Source organism: Stigmatopora nigra, chromosome 8, assembly GCF_051989575.1.
Source record: "Stigmatopora nigra isolate UIUO_SnigA chromosome 8, RoL_Snig_1.1, whole genome shotgun sequence".
NCBI classification, from domain to species: domain Eukaryota; kingdom Metazoa; phylum Chordata; class Actinopteri; order Syngnathiformes; family Syngnathidae; genus Stigmatopora; species Stigmatopora nigra.
The window spans coordinates 3,225,735-3,250,117 of record NC_135515.1 but is presented as its reverse complement, the minus strand read 5'-3'; the positions used below and the strand labels follow the sequence as shown (position 1 = coordinate 3,250,117).

The window sequence follows — 24,383 nt, the reverse complement described above, 5'->3', positions numbered from 1 at the left end:
TTAGACCCCTTTTTATGGTTATTCCAAACTCTATTACAATACTTTTGTGATTAATGATGTCATAAATAGGGATGTTCCAATACAAATTTTATATCAGTTAAAATTCATAAATGTTCTATACTATTTATTTTTCAATTAGGCTTTTCTAATTTCAACTAATTCATCCACTCCAGTGGTTTTATATTATATAAATATGAAGTTAAATTTCTAAATTTGAACGTTTATGACAGATAATAACTAAATGACTGAAATATTTATTATAGTATAACTAATTGTCTGAAAACTGTGATGTTTTTGAATGATTTATTTACAGGTGACTACACTCGTCTCCGTTCGCCACAATCCAGGTTGGATGTTGTAATGATAAAAATAACATTTTATGTATAGAGTTTGTAATAAACCAAGTGCTTGTCACTATTCAAACATAACTTGTCCAATGTGCCTCAAAGTAGGTGCGTCTTGAACATGGTCGAAGAGTGACGACATTTTGAGAAGTCCACCCCCATTGGCTCACCACAGTCGCGTCTGATGACGTCACAATCAATCGCTGCTAATGAAATGAATACAGCTGTAGAAATTTGCAGAAGGGTAAGAAACGCTCACTTTTTTTGTGAAAAAACAATCTATTGCATGAACAAAAGTAATCATAAACATTAATAATACTCTTATGAAACTCCAAAATGAAGCATCCAAGTCATGATTTCAACCGATTTCGAAAAACGTGTCTTGTGCATAAGCGATTGCACTTTGGCAAACATTTAGTGCACGCCGTAACACTTCCTGTCAATATTTTGAATCGTAGTGATCAAACCTTTATCAAACTACATAAACAAGTCTTAGATCTTATCCTATATGTTTTTGTTTAGGTTTATAACTTTTCTGATCGTTTTTTTGTGTATTCCCAGAGAAAAGTGATGATGGGTTGTTTTTGCTCCGTGTAGTTCAATCTATCCAAATTCAGTAACGTACGCCAGAGTTGAGACTTTAATACACTTTTTTTTTAATGGTACACTTGAGAACAAAAAAATGAGAAGAAATTCCGCTTTAGTGTCCATTTCCCTTCACGGATTCAAAAGGGAAACATTAGCACCACAGATGATGATGTCCTTAATTTAACCCTTTGACACCTGAGCACTCACATATTGGCTTCTTAATCACAAGAAGGCGCGCCCTCTTGTGGTTTGGTGTGGCTAATGTTTACTCCAAATGTAACATTTTAGAATACGTGTCGAATTGTATATTGCAGGCGATGTATGGGAAAAAAAGTTTAACTAATAGTCTTAAAAGTATGGCACATTGAAAAATACAAAACAAAATGGAAAATTGAAACAAAAGTCCTAAAGAAATAAATAGAAGTCTTTTTTAGTTTTAATAATGACTTATATGCCGGTCTAAATTAATTGAATGTCTATTATTTTCATGAGTTGCTGGAGGAATAAATAATTATATAAAATAGTAATAATAAAAAACTGAAAATTAAATAGAAATATACAACTAAAATGGGATAATCAGAAATCATACAAAGGGAAAATGAATAGTAAAATTCATATAAATGCATTAAAAAAAGCAATTTATTAATACATTTAATTAAAATTTTTATCCTAATTTTGACTGATAATTTTTCATTGACAGGGTTTGTATTCTAAAACTATTTGTGCCAAATAAAAAAAAAAACTCTCCCCAAAAATGCAATTTATTTTAGTTTTCCTTCCGCCATATTTTTTTCCCCCAAAAAATAATGTCTTTGTTTACTCGTTCAGTGCATTTTGATGTATTAAAATGTGAAATGTAAATTCAAGCATCAAAGGGTTAAATTCAATAGGAATCTGGATAAAATTCCCTGAGTCCATTCAGTCAGGCTCCCGGTTCTTCTCCTTGCTGAGGTGAAGCTGCTCCAGTTTTTCGGGCAAAAAGGAGACCGGCACTGAGCACCCGCGACTCCTCGGGGGAGGCAACGTGTTGGCCTGACAGAAAAAGAAAAAAAATAATAAAAACAAAAACAAAATTAGCTTAGCATTGACCCGGAGGTCTGAAGTCGTCCCACCTTTCCGGGAACGTTGTGGTAGTACGTCTTTTGCCCCTTCTCCTGAGGGGTCCCCACACCAGGGTCCGTCGGCGTGAAACGCTCCCAAACAGTTGAGGTGTCTACGCTTTTCCTGAAGGGGGCGCCCTTGTGGGTTTCCGAATCGTTGCCGTGGGGGAAGAAGAAGGCTTCTTCTTCGGAATCTGATAGGCGGAATGTAGGGGTATTAGTACATATCGAGGAAATAATGAGGAAAAATCACAATAATTAAAGTCGCAATAATCAAGGGAATACTGTAGATGTCGTTCTCTTAATAAAGATTGGTTGCCCTCTGCTGGACAAAATGTGCGTTACAACAATATATCCGATGTTAAGTGACGGTAGAAATTCGATCAATGCGTTAGTTGGCGACGTGTGTCGTGGACACTTACTCGGCACGCCACCCTTGGTTCGCGAGTCGGCGGCGGGGGTGCATGGGCAGGACCCGCCACTGTTTTTGTGTTTCTTCATGCACTCGATTCCCACCAGGTCGCGGCAGTGTCTGTGGCAGTTCATCCCGCAACCTGCAAAGGGACCAAGTCTGGCTTTAGCTCGTTTTGTTTTACTCTCTCGTCGGCCATTGCGCTTCATTCAATTTAAATCAACAAAAAAAGAGATCCTAAATTGACTGTAAATGGCCCAAAATGAATAGCAAGTAACATGTGATTACGTACCTTTGCATTGGTAGCCTTGTTTGAGGACGCCCCTCAGCTGCAAGAAAATACAGCAGGCTATTCGCCATCTTCCGATTGGAGTCGTAGTCCCGTTTCGCATCAGTAAAAACTCACGTGACCGCCGCAGGTGTCGCAGAACGTAAGCTTTTTGTAGGTCGTCTGGTGAAAGTTGTGCGCTTCGTTGAAGTTGTAGCCTAGCTTGGCACACACCGACATCCCACGCACGAAGTACGACGTCATCTCCTCACGGCTAATTTGACCTGACCTACGAAGGAGGAGAGGAAATTTTGCAATTCCTTTTTTTCCAGATATTAATATCAATTTTACAATATTGAGATGGTCCCAATTAAATAATAATAAATAAGTAGTCAACATATTCAATATTATTTAGTATTAGTCAACGTAGAAGCAGGATAAAAATGTAAATAGTTAATTTAATGTATGTTCTGAAATAAAATACTAAAGTGCACCTTATAAGCATGACATCAGTCTTTAAAAGAACTACAAAATATGCATTTTTTACATTTAATTTAAAAAAATAGCATTACTTTTGAAATTTAAATGGGAAAAAATAAAGTTTAAAAGGAGTTGGGGTCACCTGTCGTTTTGCTGCGTACAGAAAGAGAACGGGAAATTGGCTGCAATTTTCTCAAAGTCCTCCAGGGGGACGAAGCCGTCCTGCTTGTGGTCGTAGTTCTTCATGATGGACTGAAACGGGGGGGACACACAAACCACCGCCTGCCTTCACCGCTTCTGCTTTGCCGTAACGGCGAATAAGGAAGCGAAACGCGGCCTCCGATGTACGGCTCGTACTCACATCCACCATCTGTTTCACGTGTTTGGAAATGGTGTCCGGGTCCAGGCGGGGGGCCACTCCGGACCCCCAATCTGCCACCACTGGCGCTTTAACTGGAGTGACGGGCTGCGTACAAAATAAAAAATAAAAACACAACGTACGCATTTTAAAATGTAATGTTTCCATAAAACGATCACAATACTAATGCTAAAATGCGCTAGCTTGGTTAAAATCATAAATATAGGGGTCAAAATTATGAATCGGGGCGGCTTATACGAGAAAAATTATAAAATTCAATGATTTTTAAGGTCATTTCAAGGTCGCATTTTTTTTCTTCCAAAAACAATCTCACCGCTAATGCTAAAGTACGCTAACTTGGTTAAAACCATGAATATGGAGGTCAAAATTATCAATCAGGGGGCGGCTTATATGAGAGAAATTGTAAAATTTCAATGATTTTAAGGCCATTTTAAGGGTGCGGCTTATATGAGAGAAAATACTGTATTTCTTTTTTAATTGACGGTAATAGCTTTTGATTTATTCAGTAAAAATCATGTATATTCATATTTGGGTGAGTTAGTGTCCAAGTTGTGTGACCTGACCTGGATTTTGGGGTTCTTGGGTTCCTTGGTGTAGGACAGTTCATAAATTTGATCCTCGGTGTAGTAGAGGTCTAAAGACAGCTGAAGCATCCGACACTCGATTGGCCAAGGGTCTCCTCGGAGGCGACCGATCGGGGTTGGGGGTCTCCTACCGTTAACAGGTGTAAGAGGTCTTTGTTGGCCTCGAAGGGCGGCGAGAGAGCGTGGAGCTCCAGTAGCTCGTTGATGTTGCTGTGGAGGTGCTGCAGCTTGCTCAGGTTGATCTTGTCCCCGTCCACAAAGTCGGGCAGCGCCTCGTTGAGGACGATCAGGTCTTTGAGGTGCACGCCCAGGATGGGCACCTTGAAGCCGGAGCATTCGCCGTAAACGCGCCGGTAGTTGCCGTAGTTGCTGCGAGACGATAGCAACTCGGTCATCTCGCTCAAAGCCTGAGGGTAAAATGGCAGTAAAGGGGGGAATCCGTTAGTTTTTTGATTGAACATTTAATGTAGGAACATTTTAGTATTGAGAATTTTAGTTTAGCTACCGTATTTCTGGACTATAAGTCGCATTTTTTTTAGCAATTTGTGTTTTTTATCTTGATTCAATCTAACCAATGTTATGTTGTGTTTTTTAGGCTATAAATATCCAGAAAATGGTTAAACCACACAAGTCCCACATAATGAGGACCCACCTGGGATTGAACCCTCGACCCCAGAACTGTGAGACCGACATACCCTGCAATGTAAGTTCTTTTCTTTTATTCTCCTTTTACTTCTGCATTCTTTGGCTATTGCGTCTTCTACAAAAGTACAATTTGTAGACATATTTTTTTTGCCTTTTCTTGACTATTCTTTGGCTGTTGCGACTTATAGTTTAAAAAATACGGGAAATAATTGAATGTGATAAATTGAGCTATCTTGGTTTTTGGTCCAAATATTTTTGATGAAAAAGTTTGGATGTTTCTGTTGAAGTACCTTGGTGACATCAGGAGGCAGCAGGTTGTACGTGTCTTTGAGGCGGGAGATGGCGCTGTGACAAAGACCTCCTGTGACGGCCATCAGGGTGTTGAAGTTCTGCAGAGCTCGAAGTCTCTACAAGAAAAAAAAATCAGACAACCCCATAGTGGTCATAAGATTGTACTCCCTATTAAAACCAATAATATGGAGTGGAACATTGTGAATCAGGGGACGGCTTATATGAGAGAAATTGTAAAATTCTATTATTTGAACGCCATTTTGAGGGTGCGGCTAAAATGTGAGAACATACAGTAGTCAACATAGTTTCTTATTTTAGTGACAGAAATTAATAGTGGGGTCCCAACCTGAGCCACATGGATGTACTTGGTGAAAACCTGCGCCCTCTGCTGGGCAGTGTGCCTGTTGAGAATCATCAACTGGACCCACTGCGATACTCCGTTGCACATCATCACCGAGCGCTCCAACGCCGGGTTGTCACGCACCGATCCTCGCACCACGTAGCTGCGGTAGTCTAGAAACTAACCGGTGAGCAAAGCGTCAGGTTACATTATCCTGTCTTCCAAAATAAAGCATGTTACCCAATGTTTAGAAAATCGAACCCATGGATTTTTAGAGATTTTCCAAATGCTAGCAAGCTTTTGTAGTTCACCATTTCAGGATCTCACCGAAACGTTGCAAAAGTTCTTGAACTCCAGGTAGCTGAGATGCTCGGCCATCTCGTCAGCCTCCATGTGGTCAAAGATGAGCGACACTTTCCTCTTCTTCACGCACGGCGAAGGAGCCTGTGACAAATCCATGTGAGGATTTCTGCCAAAAAAACAAACAAAAAAGCATGAAAAGCGATAAAATTCTATTCTTTTTTTTAAAGGCTTGTAATTTGGGGCTACTAATGAGAATATCTTTGAATATGGCCCACACAAGAAGCTTCAATACAGCCTACAATCATTTAAAAGTCCCCAAATGAAAGGAATATGATATGCGGGCAGCTTTGCTTGGCGAAGCATCCTCGCCACGAGTGCACATTGGAGCGTAAACAATGCGCCAAAACCGGCGGGACCGCATCAAGGACATGTCAGAACCCGAGAATCCCAATCGTAGACGGGGGGGCTCACGGGCAAGTCGCGTCGGCGGCGTGGGCCTCTTCCACGGCGTCCGATCGCACCGACACCCACAGGTCCCCCATGGTCCGCTCCAGGAGGGGGTCGGCCTCGAAGGTGGCGGGGAACTGGCCAATCCAGGTCCTGATAGGCCGGGGTGTGAGGAAAAGCGCGTGTTTAGTAAGCACGGGACGAGGCGGGGCGGAGGGAACCGGTTTTGGGAACACACCTGACCAGGTGGCACACTTGACCCCGCCTTAGGCCTTTCTTGTCGGGAGTGCAGTCCTCGTATGTGTCCCTTAGTCAAGGAGAAACCATTCCATACTCATTTTTTGGTCTTTTTTCATGCATTAGGATGTTTCAATTTCACTTTTCTAAATGAGGATTTGAACCCGTGTGGAAAAAGTCATGGCTCCACCCTCGTCTGATCACGAGTTCAAGGTGACGAACCAGTTTTTTGCTACGAGGACTTCAATTCCACTGGCCACGCCTAAACCTGATTTCTGCCATTTAAGTGGAATCCATAAATCACTTCCAGAGAAATAACCTGCCAAAATGTCACATTGTCATTTTTTTGTGAGACAAGTTGTAATATCTTGTAATACATATTACAAATTTCCAATGGTAATATTACTCAAAAGTCTTTTTAAAGTCATTGTGTTGCTTGAAAATGTTAATGCTAATAGCACCTTTAGGTTAAAAAACAAACAAACAAACAAAAACATAAAGATTTAGCCAATTTCAAGTTTTCAACCAACCAGATTAGCATAACATGCATGTTTTGGGAACCCGGAGAAAACCCACGTAAGCCTGGGGAGAACATCCAATCGCCACACAGCACCTGCGTGTGAATAGCCTCTCCCAGTCCAAACAGATTGGACATCTTGTACCATCTTTGTCAGCCAGTGAGCTTAATGTTATCAAATTTGAATCAAAACATTTGTATTTTTTTTGGGGAGACGGTGGCCTCCCATTGGCTGTCCTTTTCTCAGCCACCCGTAGAACAAAACGGTACTAACAACATAATATCGTCTCTCTACCAGATACGTAAAAACCCCGAGCCGTTTCATTCCAAACTTGAGGACAAGGATATAAAGCCAAGAGCTTCTGGGCGAAAGTCTGCGACGGCACCACCCAGCTGTGCATCATCAGCGTCATGTGGACCATCTGGGACCCTCGGGGGCTGCACAGCTTCCCCTCCGCATCTGACGTAAGTACAAAAAAGACAAATTCACCTCCGGGCAAAATGTTTCCCATGTTTCAACGGCTTCCAGAAAAGCCCTCGGGAGGGGGAACAAAAAGCTCCATTGTGTGATCCTTTTCGAGCATAGGACCCCCCTCCCACGTCCCCCCATCCCTCCCCCTGTGTAGCCCACAGCTCATTTACATAAGCAGGTTATGATCAAACTGACCAAAGTAGCCCAGGCAGCGTAGGATGAGGTCATCCAGGCTGGCCGCGCTGGCACTGGGGGCCGATGGGGGGCCCCGAAGGGCCCGGTTGATGTCCTGGGGACTGGGACATGTGTTGCGTCTGCGCGCCACCAGCTTCCTGGGGAATCAAACCCGATATTTTTACACAATACAACTTGGTTTGTACTCTATTCTTCAAAAACAAACTAGTATTTTTGCTTACTTCAAACCAACATTGACAGTAATACCTCGTTTTTGGCAGTAAATCAGTTCCAATGTTTTAAAGTGTATTAAAAGTGGCTCCAGTTTTTTTAAGATAGGTCTACAATGTCTTCTGTGTCTGTATTGATACTGCAAACAAGGAAATTTCCCAAATATGGGATGAAATCAAGTTCTAATTTAATCTAATCTAATATTACTATGAAAAAAAACCTCAATGTAGTATTTTATACCTCCCAAAGGTCGATACTCCCCTCTTGTGGCCAGTGAAATAATATACAACTACATGATTTTGGTAGTCAAAGCGTTTAAAATTGGCTGGGGATTTGGTAAGCACAGGTTCTGGAGCCGTATGCGGCTCTTGAGCACTTTCCCAGTAGCTCCTTGGAGTTTTTTTCATTTTTTTTGTGCAAATGGGGGACAGAAATATATTTTTAGTTTCTGTAGGAGGACTAATATGACACAAACATTCTTAATGTTTTCAATGTTGTAATAATATAGAATATATGGTTTTTGTAAACAAACCGGCAAAAAAATAACATAAATTGACATAAAAGCGACTTAAAATGTGCAAAATACTGTATAATATCGCCCTCCATATTTTGGCAATATTTTTATTTACGGTTTTCAATTTTAAATCGATGTCAGCCGTTAAAAAACCCACATTGTTGGACCACCCTAAATAACGACAAATTGAAGCAAGGCCACGTGAAAGATGTTGACACGCGCCATTTCCTTGTTTATCAGCTTAGATCGAGCACGCAGGTACTCGGCGAACGATCCTCTTTGCGTATTTAATTGTCTGCGGCCAGTTTTGTGCAAAAGTGTGCGTGCGTCCGTGCGTGTGACCGCTGCTCGCTCATATTGTGACATTACCAGGAAAGTCTGCCACTTCACAGAAATGACGACAAGTTCCCTGAATGGCCAGACCTACATCCCCTTCCCCTAACCTCTCTGGAACTCGCACGCACAAACCATTACGCAACTGATATTACACGTACGTGTACATGTATATGTATATGTATATGTATATGTATATGTATATGTATATGTATATGTATATGTATATGTATATGTATATGTATATGTATATGTATATGTATATGTATATGTATATGTATATGTATATGTATATGTATATGTATTTTTTATCTATATATACACATTTTGACCACTTTTTTTTGCTTTTTGTGATAATTGACTAATCATATAGAAAAAAATATATTCTCTTATGTTAATGTGAGATTTACATTTTAGTTGGAAATGTGCATAAGAACCAAAAATATGTATTTTGCAAGGATTTAACCTGTCAACGCAAATTTATTAAATAAAAGACTAGGGGAGCACTTTTAGGAATTATAATAGTAATTAATTTAAATGAATTTTGCTCAATTGGACATTTATTGCTGTCATTGGCTCAATAGCAAGCATCAAGAAGCAAGTGTCTCTTAATGGCGTCACAAGGGAGGAAGTTGTTCACCTTTTTCCTCCTCAGTGCCGTCTTTCCTCTTTCTTCATGCTATTCGTGTCGGGAAATGGCTTCCCCTTTTCTTTCCCCCTTGGAAACCCCCCCTTTCTTGTTCCCATTTATGTCAGGACTCCTGGCAACAAAAGTCCAAGCCCCCCGATTCCCCCCCCCAAGGCCTCCATCCCTCCCTCCCTCCCCATCAGCCTCCACAAGGGAATATGCAAATTCCTCGCTTTCTGTCCTTAATTGATTAATTGAAGGCCCTTTTCAAGGGAGAGAGGGCCTCACAATTTACATGAAGGGATGCTTTTCCTTTCATCCATAATGCTAATGCTAACAGCACCTTTAGGTTATAATATTCAAGTACGCACACTCTGATTAGAATGAATGAATAGGTGATCAAGTCCCTTTTTATAGCCGTTTGCCTCTGCATAGAGGAGAATCAGGAGTGAATCGAAGGCGGGGATTCCGGCAGAGGACGAATGACTCGATAGAAAATGGCAGGTGAAACTTGTTGTTGTTATCATGCCATGACAAAATGGAAAGTGCGTCAGTGGAGGAAGTACATGATTCTGCTGAGATTTTGTATAGTAAAGTTCAAATTCTAAATTAGCATAACAGAAAGGGAGAGTGGCCAACATAATTTTAAACAAATGCAAAATGTTTTTTCCAATGTATTTTATCCATTAATAAAATGCAAATAGCCTTCCATTTAGATTAGATTAGATTTAAATTAGGATTATATTAGGATTGGATTGGGGTTGGATTAGGATTGGATTCATATTGGATTAGGATTGGATTAGGATTGGATTAGGATTGGATTAGGATTGGATTCAGATTGGATTCTGATTGGATTCTGATTGGATTAGATTTTGATTGAGATTAGATTGGAATTATATTAGGATTGATTTAGATTTATCTTTAGATTTTGATTTAGGATTAGATTTGGATTAGATTTGGATTGAATTGATTTCAAATGGCGTTGCAAGTGAGAGGCGTGGCTAGAATTCATTTCAACAATAGCAAATAATGTAGCAAAACGTAACATCAACCGTTGAAATATTCAGAAATAAACATGAACTTTGAGCATTGTTTACATCCCTTGCGCTGCAATGCATGCTGGGATGCAGGAGGGACTCTTAATTACCTGCTCATCCTCTTGTTCTTTTCTATTTTTACTGTCGCGACGGTTTCTAGTGATTGTGGCCATTGCACCATTCCGCTCACAAAGGTTGATTTGTTGCAGTCAATAATTACAACAACCCTCAGTCAAAAAATAATAAGAAAAATTATGTATTTATATACAATGATATAAATGTATCTATTTCCTATTTGCACATAGAACAATTTGATGACAAGATAAATTGCAGATAAAATATCATTCCCTATACAAATAAGCCATATTGAAGTATATTAAAATGACAAAAAGAATTCACATAATTTAAATTTTATTTTGAAAATTAAACCCTGCAATACCTGAACCCTCAGCCTAGAGGTAGGAAAACTATGGCTCTCGAGCCTTATGTGGCTCTTTTGATGGGTGCATATGACTCTCCTCTAACCTCCAAACTGAAATGCACCTGTAGTGCCAACCTAATCATATTTTATCACCATTTCCACTTTTTTTTACTCTCGTTTTTTAGCAACAGTGTAACTAAGTTGTCAACACAATTCCAAGACTTGTCATACTTTTAAAGTGCTAAAAATGACATGAAAATAGAACCCATTTTTACTTAGAAATTCGCAATATAGCCCTTGAGGAATAACATTATAAATATGAATAGTTTGTGGCTTTCCGACCCCCCTTCGCCAGACTTTTGACCCTTTAACCAAAAAAAAAAAACAGATCTGACATTTAAGCATGTTGGCCAAACAAATAAGCCACCAACCGCCCTCCAAAACTCCCCAAACCCCCCCATATGACACTTTTTTTTGGCGTCCTCTTAACCACACCTGACTTAAAAACCTCTCTTGACGCACCCGGGTTTTCCCCCGCCGTGGTTCTCGCCGTTTTTACCTCTTGGGCTTGTTCATCTCGGTTGCGTTCTCTCCCCCATCTGAGCGCTCGACCCCCCCCTCACGGCGTCCTCGGCCCGGCTTCGGCCCCCTCGCCCATGGGCCCGGGCGCAGCACCTGCCTGCCGTCGACGAGGCGCTGGGAAACGAGGAAGGCGGAAAAGAAAAAATCACTTGTTGCGGCCACGCCAACGAGTCAGCATCTTAAATGGAGGAACTGGCTCTGGCGGATAGGGGAACTTGCATGGCTTTCTGTGTGAAAGGGGGAGGGCCTGGCCGGGGGAGGACGTCCACACAGAATGGTGCACACATGCCCAGTTCGTGGAGGGAGTGTGTGTTTGTGTATATGTGAGTGTCTGTAAATGTGTGTATATGTGTGTGTGTGTTTGTGTGTGGGTCATCAACAATCAACATGTGGCCCAGGAAGCCGCACTTAAAGGAACCCTCCTGTTGAAATTAATATACCGACCACATATATTACGTATATGGGGTCCTAGGGTTCTAATACAGGGCGTGTGTGGAGTTTGCATCTTCTCTCCTGGGCCGTGTTGGTTTTCTGTGGGTACTCCAGTTTTCTCCCGTATTACGAAAATGTGCATGGTAGGCTGATTGGTAACTCTGAATTGGCCCTAGTTGTGAGGGATTGGTTGTGTGGAGTTTGTATGTGATTTCCGGGGCTGTGTGGGTTTTCTGTTGGTACTCTGGTTTCCTACTGCATTCCAAAAATATGTATGTAAGCTGATTGGACATTCTAAATTGGCCCTAGTTATGAGTGATTTGTTGTGTGGAGTTTGCATGTTATTCCCAGGCCTGTGTGGGGTTTCTCTGGGTACTCCAGTTTTACTCCCACATTCCAGAAACGTTCATGGTTTGCATTGGTTGTTTGTCTCATTGTCTTGTGATTGGCTGAAAAATCCAATTCAGGGTGTTCCCTGCTTCTGGCCTGAAGTCAGCTGGGATAGGCTCCGGCACCCTCGTGACCCTAGTGAGGATAAAGCGGTTCGGAAAATGAATAATTGAATTAATTTTGCGTGTTACACTTAGAGAGAGAGAGTGATGCCGTCCTCTTCTTACAAAGTTAATTTGTAGTTTTTTCGTAACTTGGATTTTTTTTTGTAAGTAGAGCTGTGCTTTATATGGAAATTCTCTTTGGCCCACCGGAACCTTTAAAATGATTTGAAAAAACACAAAAATGAGAGAAAATGATTTATTAATTGGAAGCTAGGCCAGTGTCAAGAAAATAAGATAACCGATACAGAAAATGCATTTACGTTTTTGGAGATTTCATTATTTTCTGGGGGGCCTCAAAATGGTCACAGCCTCGGCATCTTCACCTCCTTCTACCGTACCGTAGCGACCCCCCCGTAAGCCCCCTCCCCCCTTGGGTGCCAAGCCACTTGGCTGGCATTAATGTTCCCTGTATGGTCGCCTCTTCCTCCTGGCGCGGTGTCCCAACAAGGATGCCATTGAGACGCTCCCGTCCAGCTGCACGGCCACATTCACCGGAGCAAACACTCGTCGCCCTGTGCGCTCGCGGACGTGGGGAAGAAAGGATGGGAAACCTGATAAGAAGGGGATCATCGCACAGGGGTTCTCAAAACTGGCCTCCCTGGAAATGACCCAGGGGGGGAGAGAATGGGGTAGGTTGCCACCATTTTTAAATGGGACCTTGCTATTAAATTAGAAAGTGCCTTCCTTTACTTTTTGGATCAATTTCAGTTCTGAATTCCCTATGTGGAATTTGCATGTTCTCCCCGGATTTGTGTGGGTTTTCTCTAGGTATTCCACTTTCCTTCCCACATACCAAAATATGTATGGAAGACTCCAGCACCCCCTGTGCCCTTTGTGAGGATAATGAATGAATAATCTCAACTACCGTTTTCCATTGAGTCATACGCCTTCTGTCATTGGTTTCCACTATGCAAAGGCAAACTGTAACCTAAATTATTGTTTTTTGGTATGATTTCAATATTTATGGATCCACATGAGTCTTATTTCCATATATATATATAGATATGTATATACAATTTTAATGTTTACGCCTTCCATTGGAATCCTTCCATTACGCCACCGGTTTCTACTATGCAAAGGCAAACTGTGACCTTAATGAATGTTTTTTTGGCATCAATTCAATAGCTAAGGATCTGTAAATTTTGATTTACATCATTTTAATATTTCTGATTCTCATCATCTTGTTTTTTGTCCTCCTTACAAAACAGACACAAGAATCAATTGAAAAACTGGAATCTAACTTGCGCGCATGCTCTGCAGCGCTTCGAATCACCACTGAGCAATATCAAAGCAACAGCGCCGTGCTGTGGCGTCGCAACGCAACTACATCTGCAAGCACACGCCAAGTCACGATTGTAGCAAAAAAAAAAAAAAAAAAAAGACTCCAGTTCTCATAATGCACCTCGGCTCTTGGGTGGCACGTCCCCTAGTGGACCCACATGTCATTGCCTGACTAACGGCTGCTTCTTTTTTTTTTCTCTCTAGAGGGGCGGCGATGGAGGTGGCGGTGGTGGTGGTGGCGGTAGTGGTGGTCGTCCCGGAGAGTTGCGTCCTCAAAACGCCTTCTTGGAGACGGACGGAGTGGAGGATGACGGATGCCCGATGGATACCAAGCAGGTAACGTGCATTGCGTGATTGGACGTGCCACTATTTGACGGAAAATGTGCTTTAAAGGACTGACAATGTCACTCGTGCATATTTGCTGTCTGCAAATGTCTTCTATTGGACCACTGAAAATGAGGATTTCTGTGTGTGTGTGTGTGTGTGTGTGTGTGTGTGTGTGTTGGGGTAACTATTTTTAGTCAGCTGCAGAATTGGTGGGTTTTTGTGCAATGCATAAAGATGCCACAAGATGTCATGGAAGGCCTAGCCTAATCAAAGCAGCATTTTTTGGGGGTCAAGACTGCAAATGTGCGCCCCCATTTTCTCGGGCTTAATTGTCGTAATGCATGTTTTTTGTTTAGGTTTCTCGCATTGGCCAATAATGATCGAGAGGAGCAAAATTGTTTGATTTATTTAATAATAAATATGTTCGTTAATATGTTATATGTATATATGTTCCTAAAAATAGATTATTTTCAATTTTTTCTTTTTTATTCCCCAAGAACCTTAATTTTAAAGTCCCTAAAATAGATTATTTTTCTATTTTTTCTTTCTTTTTCCCCCCAAAGAACCTTAATTTTAAAGTCCCTAAAAATAGATTATTTTCATTTTTTTCTCCCCAAAAGTACCTTACTTTTAAAGTCTTTAAAAATAGATTATTTTTTAATTTTTCTTTTTCTTCCCCAAAAAACACCCTTAATTTTAAAGTCCCTAAAAATAGACTATTTTCTAATTATTCTGTCAAAATGACATCATGAAAGAGTTAAAAGCCTGCCCCCCATAGACCGAAAACTTGCCAACCTTAAAATCTTCTACATGCCCCCCACCCCTACTTTCCCCACCATCCTTTTTTAGCAACCCAGTATGAGGGGGAGGGAGGGGAGGCTCTCACCGCCTTACAAACATGGTGACACGGCAAGGTGGGCCAACCACGCCCCTCTCCGGTTCTCCCTCCTTGGCCAATTCTGCAAGTCAGTCCATCCGGACCCTCGACAGAACGAGAGAGCGAGGGAGAGTGGGGGGTGGGAAGCGCCAGGAGTTGAAGGAACCGGGAGGAGAAGAAGAACGCAAACTAACGGATCTTGTCTTGTCCCCCCCGGAGGTGCTGCCAGTAACGCCCAGTGGCCCAGGATGGCGGAGGGCGGCGAGGGAGAGGAGGAGATCCAGTTCCTGAGGACGGTGAGTCTGGAAAAATCACTATATATTTTAAGGTCATAACACCGGATGTGCTCTACATGACAGTCTTTTTTTGGGGGAAAAGATTAGCTTTAAAGGGTCAAATACATTATGTGATAATATAGCAATATTAGCACTTAATATAGCACAATATGTCTGACTAATAGGCTGTCATTTTTAATCTAGTCCTGATTGGACAGTTTTTGTGATTGTCAAGAGTATTTTTGACTTATTTTATGCTATTTAAAAAAAGGATTTACATTTTTTTCAATCAAAAAGAGGAGAACATTTCTTACAGTAATCCCTCGATTACAAGTTTTTTCCCGCTATTAATTATTATAATTATTTAATATAAGTTCATAAAAATGTAAAAATCCATGCTAAAACGTGTAAGCAGATCTTGTAATCTTGTAAGACTTTTGCGACTCAACATTAAGTAAAAAAAAAGTTATACTTTTTCAATTATCGTGGCCATTTCTGGTCTGCATGAACCGCGATATTTGAGGGATTACTGCATTTTTCTTCTTACTTTTGTAATTCTTCTCTTTTGAATGAAATAAATAGTATTTGGTTAGAGTAGAGTACGAGTAGGGACCAATGAACCCATGTATAATAGTCATACATTCAAATTTGACTTAAAATGAAGTCCGTATAGAGGATGAACATTTGCGGGCCGCGGCAATATAACCCGATCTGACCCCCGGGCTTCCAGTTGGACAGCTCCGAGTGGCGAGCTTGTCTCAGGAGACGCACGTAAGGTCATTTGAAAAATGGTGTTTACACACACTGATCCGTCGGTCCCCGAGGATGGCGGCAAGTAGGCCAATGGCTGTTCCCACCAGGGCGCTCACTTCAAGCTGCACGCTAAAAAAAGGCCTTTCAATTATAGACTGAAACTGCAATACTGCTCTAAAACGTACTTTGCAGTGCCACGATGCATCCAAATTTAATATTTTTTGGACATCTATCATTGTCAATGGCAGGTTATGAGTTCATTTTGGCTTTTGACAACCCTTTTCTAAATAAATACACGTGTTAATTGGTTATGTGAGGGAACTAAGATTGGCTTTATCCGTTTTTTTGTGGGTAGGTTAAAAAAATCATTGGAGGGAGATGTTTTTATTGGCTGGAGTTTGGCGACTTTGCGGGTAAAGTCGGGGCTTGGCAAGTGTTGAGCCCGGGGGATCCACGCACGCCACCTGTCGTGGCGTGTGTGGCGGTCGTTAGCATAATAAACACGTGCTTATCAGTTATCGATGATGATGCAATTTTTCGGGAATGTCAAGTAGGACCACATGTTTGGTGAAAATATTCATAAATTCTTTTTGGGCTAGCATGTGATCATTATAAATAGAAATAAATGTAATTAGCTTTTCAAATAAATATGTCAATTCCTATAGTGTGCGATATTTATATTTGTTATCATAGTTATTATACAATAACTTATACATGTGTATGTATATATTGCCCCTTAAAAAAGAAATTAAATAAACTTATCTTTTGAATAAATGTCAATTGCTAAAATTTTAAACATAATGTGATATTTTGATTTTTTAAAATATTTCTTATCATAGTTATCTTACAATAACTTATTTATACATATATGTATATATCGCCCATTTAGATAAAATAAATTGAATAAACTTATATTTTGAATAAATGTCAATTGCTAAAATGTTAAACGTGATATTCCAAAAATATATATTGCTTATCATAGTTTTGTACAATAACTTATACATATATATATATATTGCTCTTTTTCAAAAAAGAAATTGAGTAAACATGTTTTTTTTGTATAAATGTCAATTGCTAAACTTTTAGACATGCGATATTTTAAAAAAATTACTTATTATCATAGTTATCTTGGTAAATATATATGTATATATTGCTCATCTTTTTGTCCATGACTTTGTATTGAGTCAATCCTCCTTCACTTGAGTTTAGCAGTTTACTTTTTGAGTTCCCCAGCGCTGGCTCTCTGGCCGCCGTCTCTCCCGCGTGGAGCGTCCAAATATCTGCGGGTCAGCAGAAGAAGGCAACGTGATCGCGACAGGTGCGGCCGCCCAAAATAGTCTGGCCGACCGACCGTCGGTCGTGTCACTGACGGGGAAGAGCTCATCCGCCATAGAAAGACACAAACCGGAACGCAATCATTCAATAGCCAAATTCAACTTTTTAGAAGCACCGTGCAAGCAAGCAATGACAATCCTTCTTCCAAGTATTTGCTATTCGCGTGGCTACCATATTGTCACTCCTTTAGTGGGCTTTACGTGGGTTTAAATGTCACTTGGTCAAATTTGCTCCAGCCCACTGGCATATCTGCCCGTCAGAAGGAAGTCGCTCTCGCGTCTCAACTTTCCCAACCGCTAAATCCTTTAAGCGGAGTCGAGGTATCGCCGGGGTTACCCGGGTCACGGAGTTAGATTCCCGCCAGGACCCGAACAACGGGATCCGAGCGGGTGTTTCTCTGTTAAAGTGTGGCAATTTGGTGTTTGTTTTTCAGCCCTTTGCTCAAAAATCAATGAAAGAGACATAAATGACATAAAAAAATTTGAATTATCATGTTCTAATGAACAGATTCATGCCCAGTTCTGCACATATATACACATAAATATAATTCCAATATAATACTAATTATTCCTCACTTTTTAAAAAATATTTTTTTAGCTAGTTCTACAATGTCTTCTGTGTCTGTCTTGCTACTGCAACCAATAAATTTCCCCAATATGGGATGAAATACATTTCTAACCTAACTAACAAAAACAATTATGTAATTAACAACAATCATTCAATAAATAAGATTGCACTGTATTGCAATACCTTGAGATATGAGGAAAATTCTGAGCTTATGTTTGCCTTGAGATACGAGGAAAATTCTGAGCAAATGTCTGCCTTGAGATACCAGACAAATTTGAGATACGAGCATACCAGACCAACTTTTCCCATATATTATTCTATTATGGGATTGCTGTCATCCGTAGCCTTTGCTTTACATTGTTATCGGTTTTGTTGTCATTGGTTTCTCTCACTAGCGATGCATTCTCCGTTATTGCTAGCCTAGTTGATGTTGCTGTATGTTTTTAGGACCAAATAAATCTCCCTTTAGGTACCAGATGAGAAATTACCATGTTTGAGAGGGGTTAAACTCTGACAAGTCCATTTCCCCAAAAGCGGAAATCCTCTCAATGGGACAAAATGGCTTGGGAACGCGTCGGGTTAAGCGCCGGATTCTCTCGCTCGTGTAATGGTTGAGCTTCGGGCAACAGCTGAGAATTGCCGGTGTCAGCCGGGGCAGCGGGGGGGCGTTTATGGCGGTCTTTTGCGCCAGTCAAATGACTGTCCCTTCGTGCCATGCCAAGGATGAGGACGGGGCGAGACCGCCAATTCATGGTGGTGGTCCATAAGATGATATTGTTTGTGTCCAATCCATTTTGACTGTCAAAACAAGATTGAACCTGAAATTTATGATTTTTTTTATGATGTATGCAGGATGACCAGGTGGTTCTACAGTCCACCGCCTCCATCCTGAAGGAGCAGCAGATTAAACTTTGTCTGTCCTGCGAGGGATTTGGAAACCGTCTTTGCTTTCTGGAAACCACCTCCAATGCCCAGGTAAGCAGCAACTTGATATTTTCAAGTCGAAATCATTTGATTTTTCTTGGTTTTGTTGGCAGAAAGTTCCTCCAGATCTGGCGATATGCAGCTTCATCCTGGAACAGTCGTTGTCGGTACGCGCCTTGCAGGAGATGCTGGCCAACACGGTGGAGATGACAGAGGTAGGATTACCCAAAAGTTTTCTAAAGTTTTTACAATTTGGCTAATAGGGAAATACTGTATTTACTTGCATTTAAGCTGCATTTTTCGGACACAAAAAAATGATGACTGAATTGATGGTACGGCTTATACGCGCATAAAAAGATGCAAAAAAATGTAACATTCAAATATTTCAAGGCGGCTTTCAGGGTTCGGCTTATACGTGAGTAAATATAGTAGTTGAAAGTCCAAATTCGGGCTTTAAAGTTTATTTTTTTATACTTCAATGGCCCAAATTCCTCTTTCCTACCAACCTACCTTAAGAATATATAAAAAAGACAATAGTATATAAAAAGAGAACAGAACTGACTGGTCACAAAAACCACCACCCGATTTCAAAAGGGTGAAAAGGGGAAAAAAATTCAATTCTGTTGAGGAAATATGCTTTATGCTCCATTTTTCTGAGAACTCGATGAAATATAAAACCCCCCACTCATTATAATTCCTATTATTTCACCGCATGCAACGTCCAATAATACGTCTGTAAATAATCTGTGGATCCGCTCTCCTCCAGGCAAACCATTTGGACAAATGGGTACGTCTATCTCTTGACATTTCCCATGATGTCATCTCTTTCTGAGTCCCCATCTGTGGTCGTTTTTTCCAACCTATTTGTATTCTAGAATCAAATTCATTCCACATTTTGACCCATTGCACACTTTCAGTTTATTTTCAGTCAAGTTTCATCCATCCAATTCCTTTAAAACCCTGTGGGACTTTAAATTATCATATTTCTATGCCATTGACGACTTTCAATGTCCATTCCATATTGAAATGTATAGGCTTTAGCATTTTTATTGATATTTTTCCCCAGTTATTTCAACTCTACTGCCTTTTACACCCTCCAAATAGAAAAATAACAAACCAAATGTAGATTTTATGTCATCTCAGATCTCTGTTTACACATTTTAACTTCATTCGGGGGAATCCCAGATGAGGATTAACAAGGCCAGCCGGGGGTTGGGAATAGCATGGCATGCGGCCCACCCACCTCTGTCGGAGGTAGAGGGGCAACTAGACACTTCCTAAACATACACACACACACACTCATACACAAAGTGGGAAAGGCAAGCATCGCCACCTGTCTTGATCAAGTTAGCGCTAATGCTGACAGTGTTACGCTAGTACTCGACATACCGGCACCCCCTCGTGCCGCCTCTTGGGGATTAGGAAAACGTGACCCTGCATAAAAGTCTATTGTCGTCACCCACTCGGGTTGCTAATTGTTTTTTTTTGTCAATTGGAATGTATTTTTTTTGTAGATTTATTTAAGTATAGACAAAAAAAATCATAGTTTGATTAGCCAACATTCATTAAGATAGATGTAGATATCAGTATAGAATAGTGGTACGGCTCGAGAGCCATATGTGGCTCTTTCCATGGGTCCACTGTGGCGTTGAGACTGGCTCTAGCATCACTTTAATCATAATTTAGTTTTTTATTACTCATATCATTAGAATGGATTGATTTGCATCAGCATATCAATGTTGTCGAAATAAATCAGAGACTTATTGTGATTAAAGAGTGGTGAAATGAAGAGAAAAGATGGCACATTTTTATACATTTTTTACTTTTAAATTCTGAGAATGGCTCTTTAGAAATAACATTAGAAAATAACAGTTGTTTATGGCTCCCTCTTTAAAAAAGGTTCCCAACCCCTGTTATAGAAGGTCTTGTCAAAATTGTTCATACTGGTAAATGTGCTATCTTGTACTTTTGCAGTCGTCGCAAGGTGGCGGCCATCGCACCTTGTTGTACGGCCACGCCATCCTCCTCAGGCACAACCACTCGGGAATGGTGAGTTCAAGGTCAACGCCGTTTCAGAGTTCCCAAAAAACTGACTCTGGACTTTTTTTCCTCCAGTACCTGAGTTGCTTGACTACATCTCGCTCGCTCACGGACAAGCTGGCCTTCGACGTGGGCTTGCAAGAAGATTCTACTGGTCAACCATTTTCCTACACAAATTATTTTGTTGTAAATCTCTCCTGTAGCCTGACTTTGTGTATTTTGGTGCTTTCCAGGCGAGGCATGTTGGTGGACCATTCATCCCGCCTCCAAGCAGAGGTCGGAAGGTGAAAAGGTCAGAGTTGGTGATGACCTCATCCTCGTTAGTGTGTCTTCTGAGCGATACTTGGTGAGAAAGACTCTTCTAAAATCAAAATAATAATATAATAAGCTCAAAACTGAGCCATATTTTGTTTTCTCTATTAGCATCTGTCTTATGCCAGTGGAGATCTGATGGTGGACGCCTCCTTCATGCAGACTCTGTGGAATATGAACCCCATTTGCTCAGGATGTGAACTAGCTGAAGGTACGACCACAAAAGAGCCGTGGCGGAAAATACATGTCGGGGCCCGGTCCCCCATAAACCCCCCTAAGATCCAGCCCTGGTGCAAACTTTTCTCCATTTTCAGGCTTTTTGACGGGCGGTCATGTGCTCCGACTCTTTCACGGTCACATGGACGAGTGTCTGACCATTGCCACACCGGAGGAAGGTGAAGAGAAGCGCAGGTGAGAAGAAAAATGCCTTCATTTATTCCTTATTTAGTCTATGATGATGACAATACTGTTTGTATGAAATAACTTATTTTTTCTAACTGTTGAAACGCTGCTCATTCTTGCCAAGATCTTCATTGTTTCTCATTTTTGCTAATTCCAATTTTCTCCAGAATGGCTCACTACGAAGGTGGGGCCGTTTGCAGCCAGGCTCGTTCCTTGTGGCGCTTGGAACCTTTGCGTATCAGGTGATCCATCTCAACCGAATCTAAACTTTGGTTTTTGGTATGCTAGTCCACTCTGAAGATGACTGAATTAAAAGTTTGTTTGTCTTGTCTGTCTTCCCTGCAGTTGGAGCGGTAGCCATTTCAAGTGGGGTCAAGCCTTCCGCATCCGCCATATCACCACAGGCCGGTACCTGGGTCTGGATGAGGAAAAGGGCTTGTTGGTAGTGGACTCGGACCGAGCCAACACCAAAATGTCTGCATTCTGCTTCCGGGTGTCAAAGGTCAGACATCATTTTTTTTTGACATTTTATATGAGATGAGACAAAATGAGATTTAGATGAGATGAATTGAGATGAGATTAGATTTAGATGAGATTTAGATTAGATTTAGATGAGATTTAGATGAGATTTAGATGAGATTTAGATGAGATTTAGATGAGATTTAGATGGGATTTAGATGAGATTTAAATGGGATTTAGATGAGATTTAGATGAGATTTAGGTGAGATGGGATTTAGATGAGATGAGATTTAGATGAGATCAGATTTAGCTGAGATCAGATTTAGCTGAGATGAGATTTAGATGAGATTTCGATGAGATTTAAATGAGATGAACGTTTTGGTCTAAAACTCAACTAACATCTCTGCCCGAGCAGGAAAAGGTGGACGTTGGTCACAAGCGAGACGTTGAAGGGATGGGCATCCCGGAAATCAAGTACGGGGAATCCATGTGCTTCGTACAACACGTGTCCACCGGCCTGTGGCTCACGTACGCCGCGCTGGACGCCAAGGCTGCCCGTCTAGGGATGATGAAGAGAAAGGTGTGTGGTCAGATGGCACATTTCCAGGCTGGAGTAGCTAACCAAACGTCCCAATGACTCGCAGGTCATCCTGCACCAAGAAGGCCACATGGACGACGCCCTCACCGTCTCTCGATCCCAGACCGAGGAGTCGCAAGCCGCTCGAATGATTTATAGCACCATGGGGCTCTTCAGGCAGTTTATCAAGTATGTCACATGGTTATTTTAACAAATATTTGTTCTTGGTTTGTGATTTTTTTGAAAAATGTACCTCCCAAAAATCCAGTTTATACTGCAGTGCAACTTATATATTGTTTTTTAGTCCGAAAAATCCAATACCAATTCATTTTTTAGGGGTTTGGACTCTCTGAGCGGGAAAAACAAAGCTCCAGGACCTTTATCGCTTCCTCTGGAAGGCGTGGTCCTCTCCCTGCAGGATCTTATTTTCTACTTTCGTCCACCTGAGGAGGAACTGGAACACGAGGAGAAGCAAACCAAGTTGCGATCCCTCCGCAATCGACAGAATCTCTTTCAAGAGGAGGTGAGACAAGCTCCAAAATATCCATTGCTGCATCATTACTAGGCTTATTTCACTGCTAAAAAGTCTAAAAGTCATTTTGTGTGTCAGGGAATGATCACCATCGTGCTGGAGTGCATCGACCGGCTCAACGTGTACAACACGGCGGCTCACTTTTCCGAATTTGCAGGCGAGGAAGCGGCAGAGTCTTGGAAGGAGATTGTGAATCTTCTCTACGAGCTGCTGGGTATGACAATCGAACGGGTTTCCACAAAAAAAACACCCGTTAGTCACGATCTAAACCCTCGTTTTTTCCCTAGCTTCACTCATTCGGGGCAATCGTTCCAACTGCGCCTTGTTTTGCGACAACCTGGACTGGCTGGTCAGCAAACTAGACCGTTTGGAAGCCTCGTCAGGTATCAAATGGCATTTAATTTATGAGGGTTTGTGCAAAGAATATATAATGAATTAAAAAGTAAATATATATTTTTGGGTTGTTTGACGCTTAGGTATTCTGGAGGTTCTCTACTGTGTCCTCATTGAAAGCCCTGAGGTTCTAAACATCATCCAAGAGAACCACATCAAATCCATCATCTCTCTCCTGGATAAACATGGCCGGAATCATAAGGTGAGTTTTGGAGATTTGATCCACAGCAATATTCCCTCTAAGCTGCACAATTGCGCACTATTCTCGTCTTCTTTGCGCAGCAGCAGTCATATGGCGTGCAGTAAATAAAATCAAAATTTTACAGCATGTTTTACATGAAAAATTAGAGGGAACATTGATCCCCACCCTCAAATCCAGTGATTTTTTCCCCCCACTGCGTTCTTTTGAAAGGTTCTTGATGTCCTCCGCTCTCTCTGCGTGTGCAACGGCGTCGCCGTGAGGTCCAATCAGAACCGTATCACTGAGAACCTCCTCCCAGGTCGCGATCTACTACTGCAAACCAACATAGTCAATTACGTAACCAGGTATGGTGGCTACTTTTCGGCTTTCCGGCAGTCCTGACACTCATGATGATTGTGTACTCGGCCGCAGTGTCCGGCCAAATATATTCTTGGGGACCTGCGAGGGTTCTACTCAGTACAAAAAGTGGTACTATGAGATGATGGTGGACTACGTGGAACCCCATGTGACGGCGCAGGCGTCGCACTTACGCGTGGGCTGGGCCATGACCGAAGGCTACAGTCCTTATCCTGGAGGTGGCGAAGGCTGGGGAGGCAACGGCGTAGGCGACGACCTCTACTCGTATGGCTTTGACGGTCTACACTTGTGGTCAGGTGAGATTATCGTCGTCAAATCGGGAAATCCCACATTGTTGTCAAAAAGTTGATATCGGGACATCTTCATTGACATTCCATTTGATTGATTCCAATGGAAATTTGCACCTAAAAACACGAAAGTATTTCCTGATCTTTTTGTTCTTCAACCAATAGGCTTA

The 24,383-nt window shown here is 41.4% G+C and overlaps 2 protein-coding genes and 1 long non-coding RNA gene across 4 annotated transcripts in view; 2 read left to right on the top strand and 1 right to left on the bottom strand.

Annotated features, from left to right (window-relative positions):
- The first annotated feature begins 2 nt into the window (after positions 1–2).
- LOC144201040 (uncharacterized) lies at positions 3–8,795 on the top strand. Of its 2 annotated transcripts, XR_013327254.1 has the most exons (4): positions 3–588; positions 4,751–4,858; positions 7,234–7,400; positions 8,699–8,795. It is a non-coding gene; the product is annotated as an uncharacterized LOC144201040 (long non-coding RNA). The 2 variants fall into 2 exon arrangements; XR_013327252.1 differs by lacking the exons at positions 7,234–7,400; positions 8,699–8,795 and adding an exon at positions 5,088–5,240.
- On the bottom strand, positions 346–11,595 carry rasgrp4 (RAS guanyl releasing protein 4). The gene is made up of 17 exons (XM_077723474.1): positions 11,305–11,595; positions 7,603–7,739; positions 7,284–7,395; positions 6,420–6,482; positions 6,206–6,334; positions 5,759–5,900; positions 5,438–5,611; positions 5,091–5,207; positions 4,287–4,562; positions 4,135–4,215; positions 3,554–3,658; positions 3,335–3,444; positions 2,851–3,001; positions 2,737–2,773; positions 2,455–2,586; positions 2,045–2,226; positions 346–1,964 (listed from the first exon to the last, which is right to left on the bottom strand). The coding sequence occupies exons 1-17, from the start codon at positions 11,319–11,321 to the stop codon at positions 1,851–1,853; spliced, it is 2,079 nt and encodes a 692-aa protein (XP_077579600.1). The 5' UTR covers positions 11,322–11,595; the 3' UTR covers positions 346–1,850.
- Positions 11,596–13,791: 2,196 nt separating this feature from the next.
- Positions 13,792–24,383, top strand: part of ryr1b (ryanodine receptor 1b (skeletal)) — a 47,113-nt gene continuing 36,521 nt past the window's right edge. The window contains exons 1-20 of the mRNA XM_077723036.1: positions 13,792–13,930; positions 15,018–15,094; positions 18,581–18,703; positions 18,766–18,867; positions 19,419–19,439; positions 20,627–20,701; positions 20,768–20,846; positions 20,926–21,038; positions 21,116–21,215; positions 21,319–21,415; positions 21,574–21,648; positions 21,752–21,908; positions 22,281–22,445; positions 22,510–22,631; positions 22,779–22,965; positions 23,053–23,188; positions 23,262–23,357; positions 23,451–23,569; positions 23,780–23,913; positions 23,981–24,222. Coding sequence (XP_077579162.1) covers positions 13,909–13,930; positions 15,018–15,094; positions 18,581–18,703; positions 18,766–18,867; positions 19,419–19,439; positions 20,627–20,701; positions 20,768–20,846; positions 20,926–21,038; positions 21,116–21,215; positions 21,319–21,415; positions 21,574–21,648; positions 21,752–21,908; positions 22,281–22,445; positions 22,510–22,631; positions 22,779–22,965; positions 23,053–23,188; positions 23,262–23,357; positions 23,451–23,569; positions 23,780–23,913; positions 23,981–24,222 — 2,242 coding nt within the window. The 5' untranslated portion in view covers positions 13,792–13,908. The remainder of the gene's footprint in view (positions 13,931–15,017; positions 15,095–18,580; positions 18,704–18,765; positions 18,868–19,418; positions 19,440–20,626; positions 20,702–20,767; positions 20,847–20,925; positions 21,039–21,115; positions 21,216–21,318; positions 21,416–21,573; positions 21,649–21,751; positions 21,909–22,280; positions 22,446–22,509; positions 22,632–22,778; positions 22,966–23,052; positions 23,189–23,261; positions 23,358–23,450; positions 23,570–23,779; positions 23,914–23,980; positions 24,223–24,383) is intronic.

Bases quoted from the DNA above. Each gene is read 5' to 3' on its own strand.
- rasgrp4 (XM_077723474.1), bottom strand. The intron at 7,396-7,602 runs GTCAGTTTGATC...TACTTACGTCAG, and splicing joins ACGCTGCCTGGGCTACTTTG to ATGCGGAGGGGAAGCTGTGC. The intron at 2,227-2,454 runs GTAAGTGTCCAC...TCCGCCTATCAG, and splicing joins AACCAAGGGTGGCGTGCCGA to ATTCCGAAGAAGAAGCCTTC.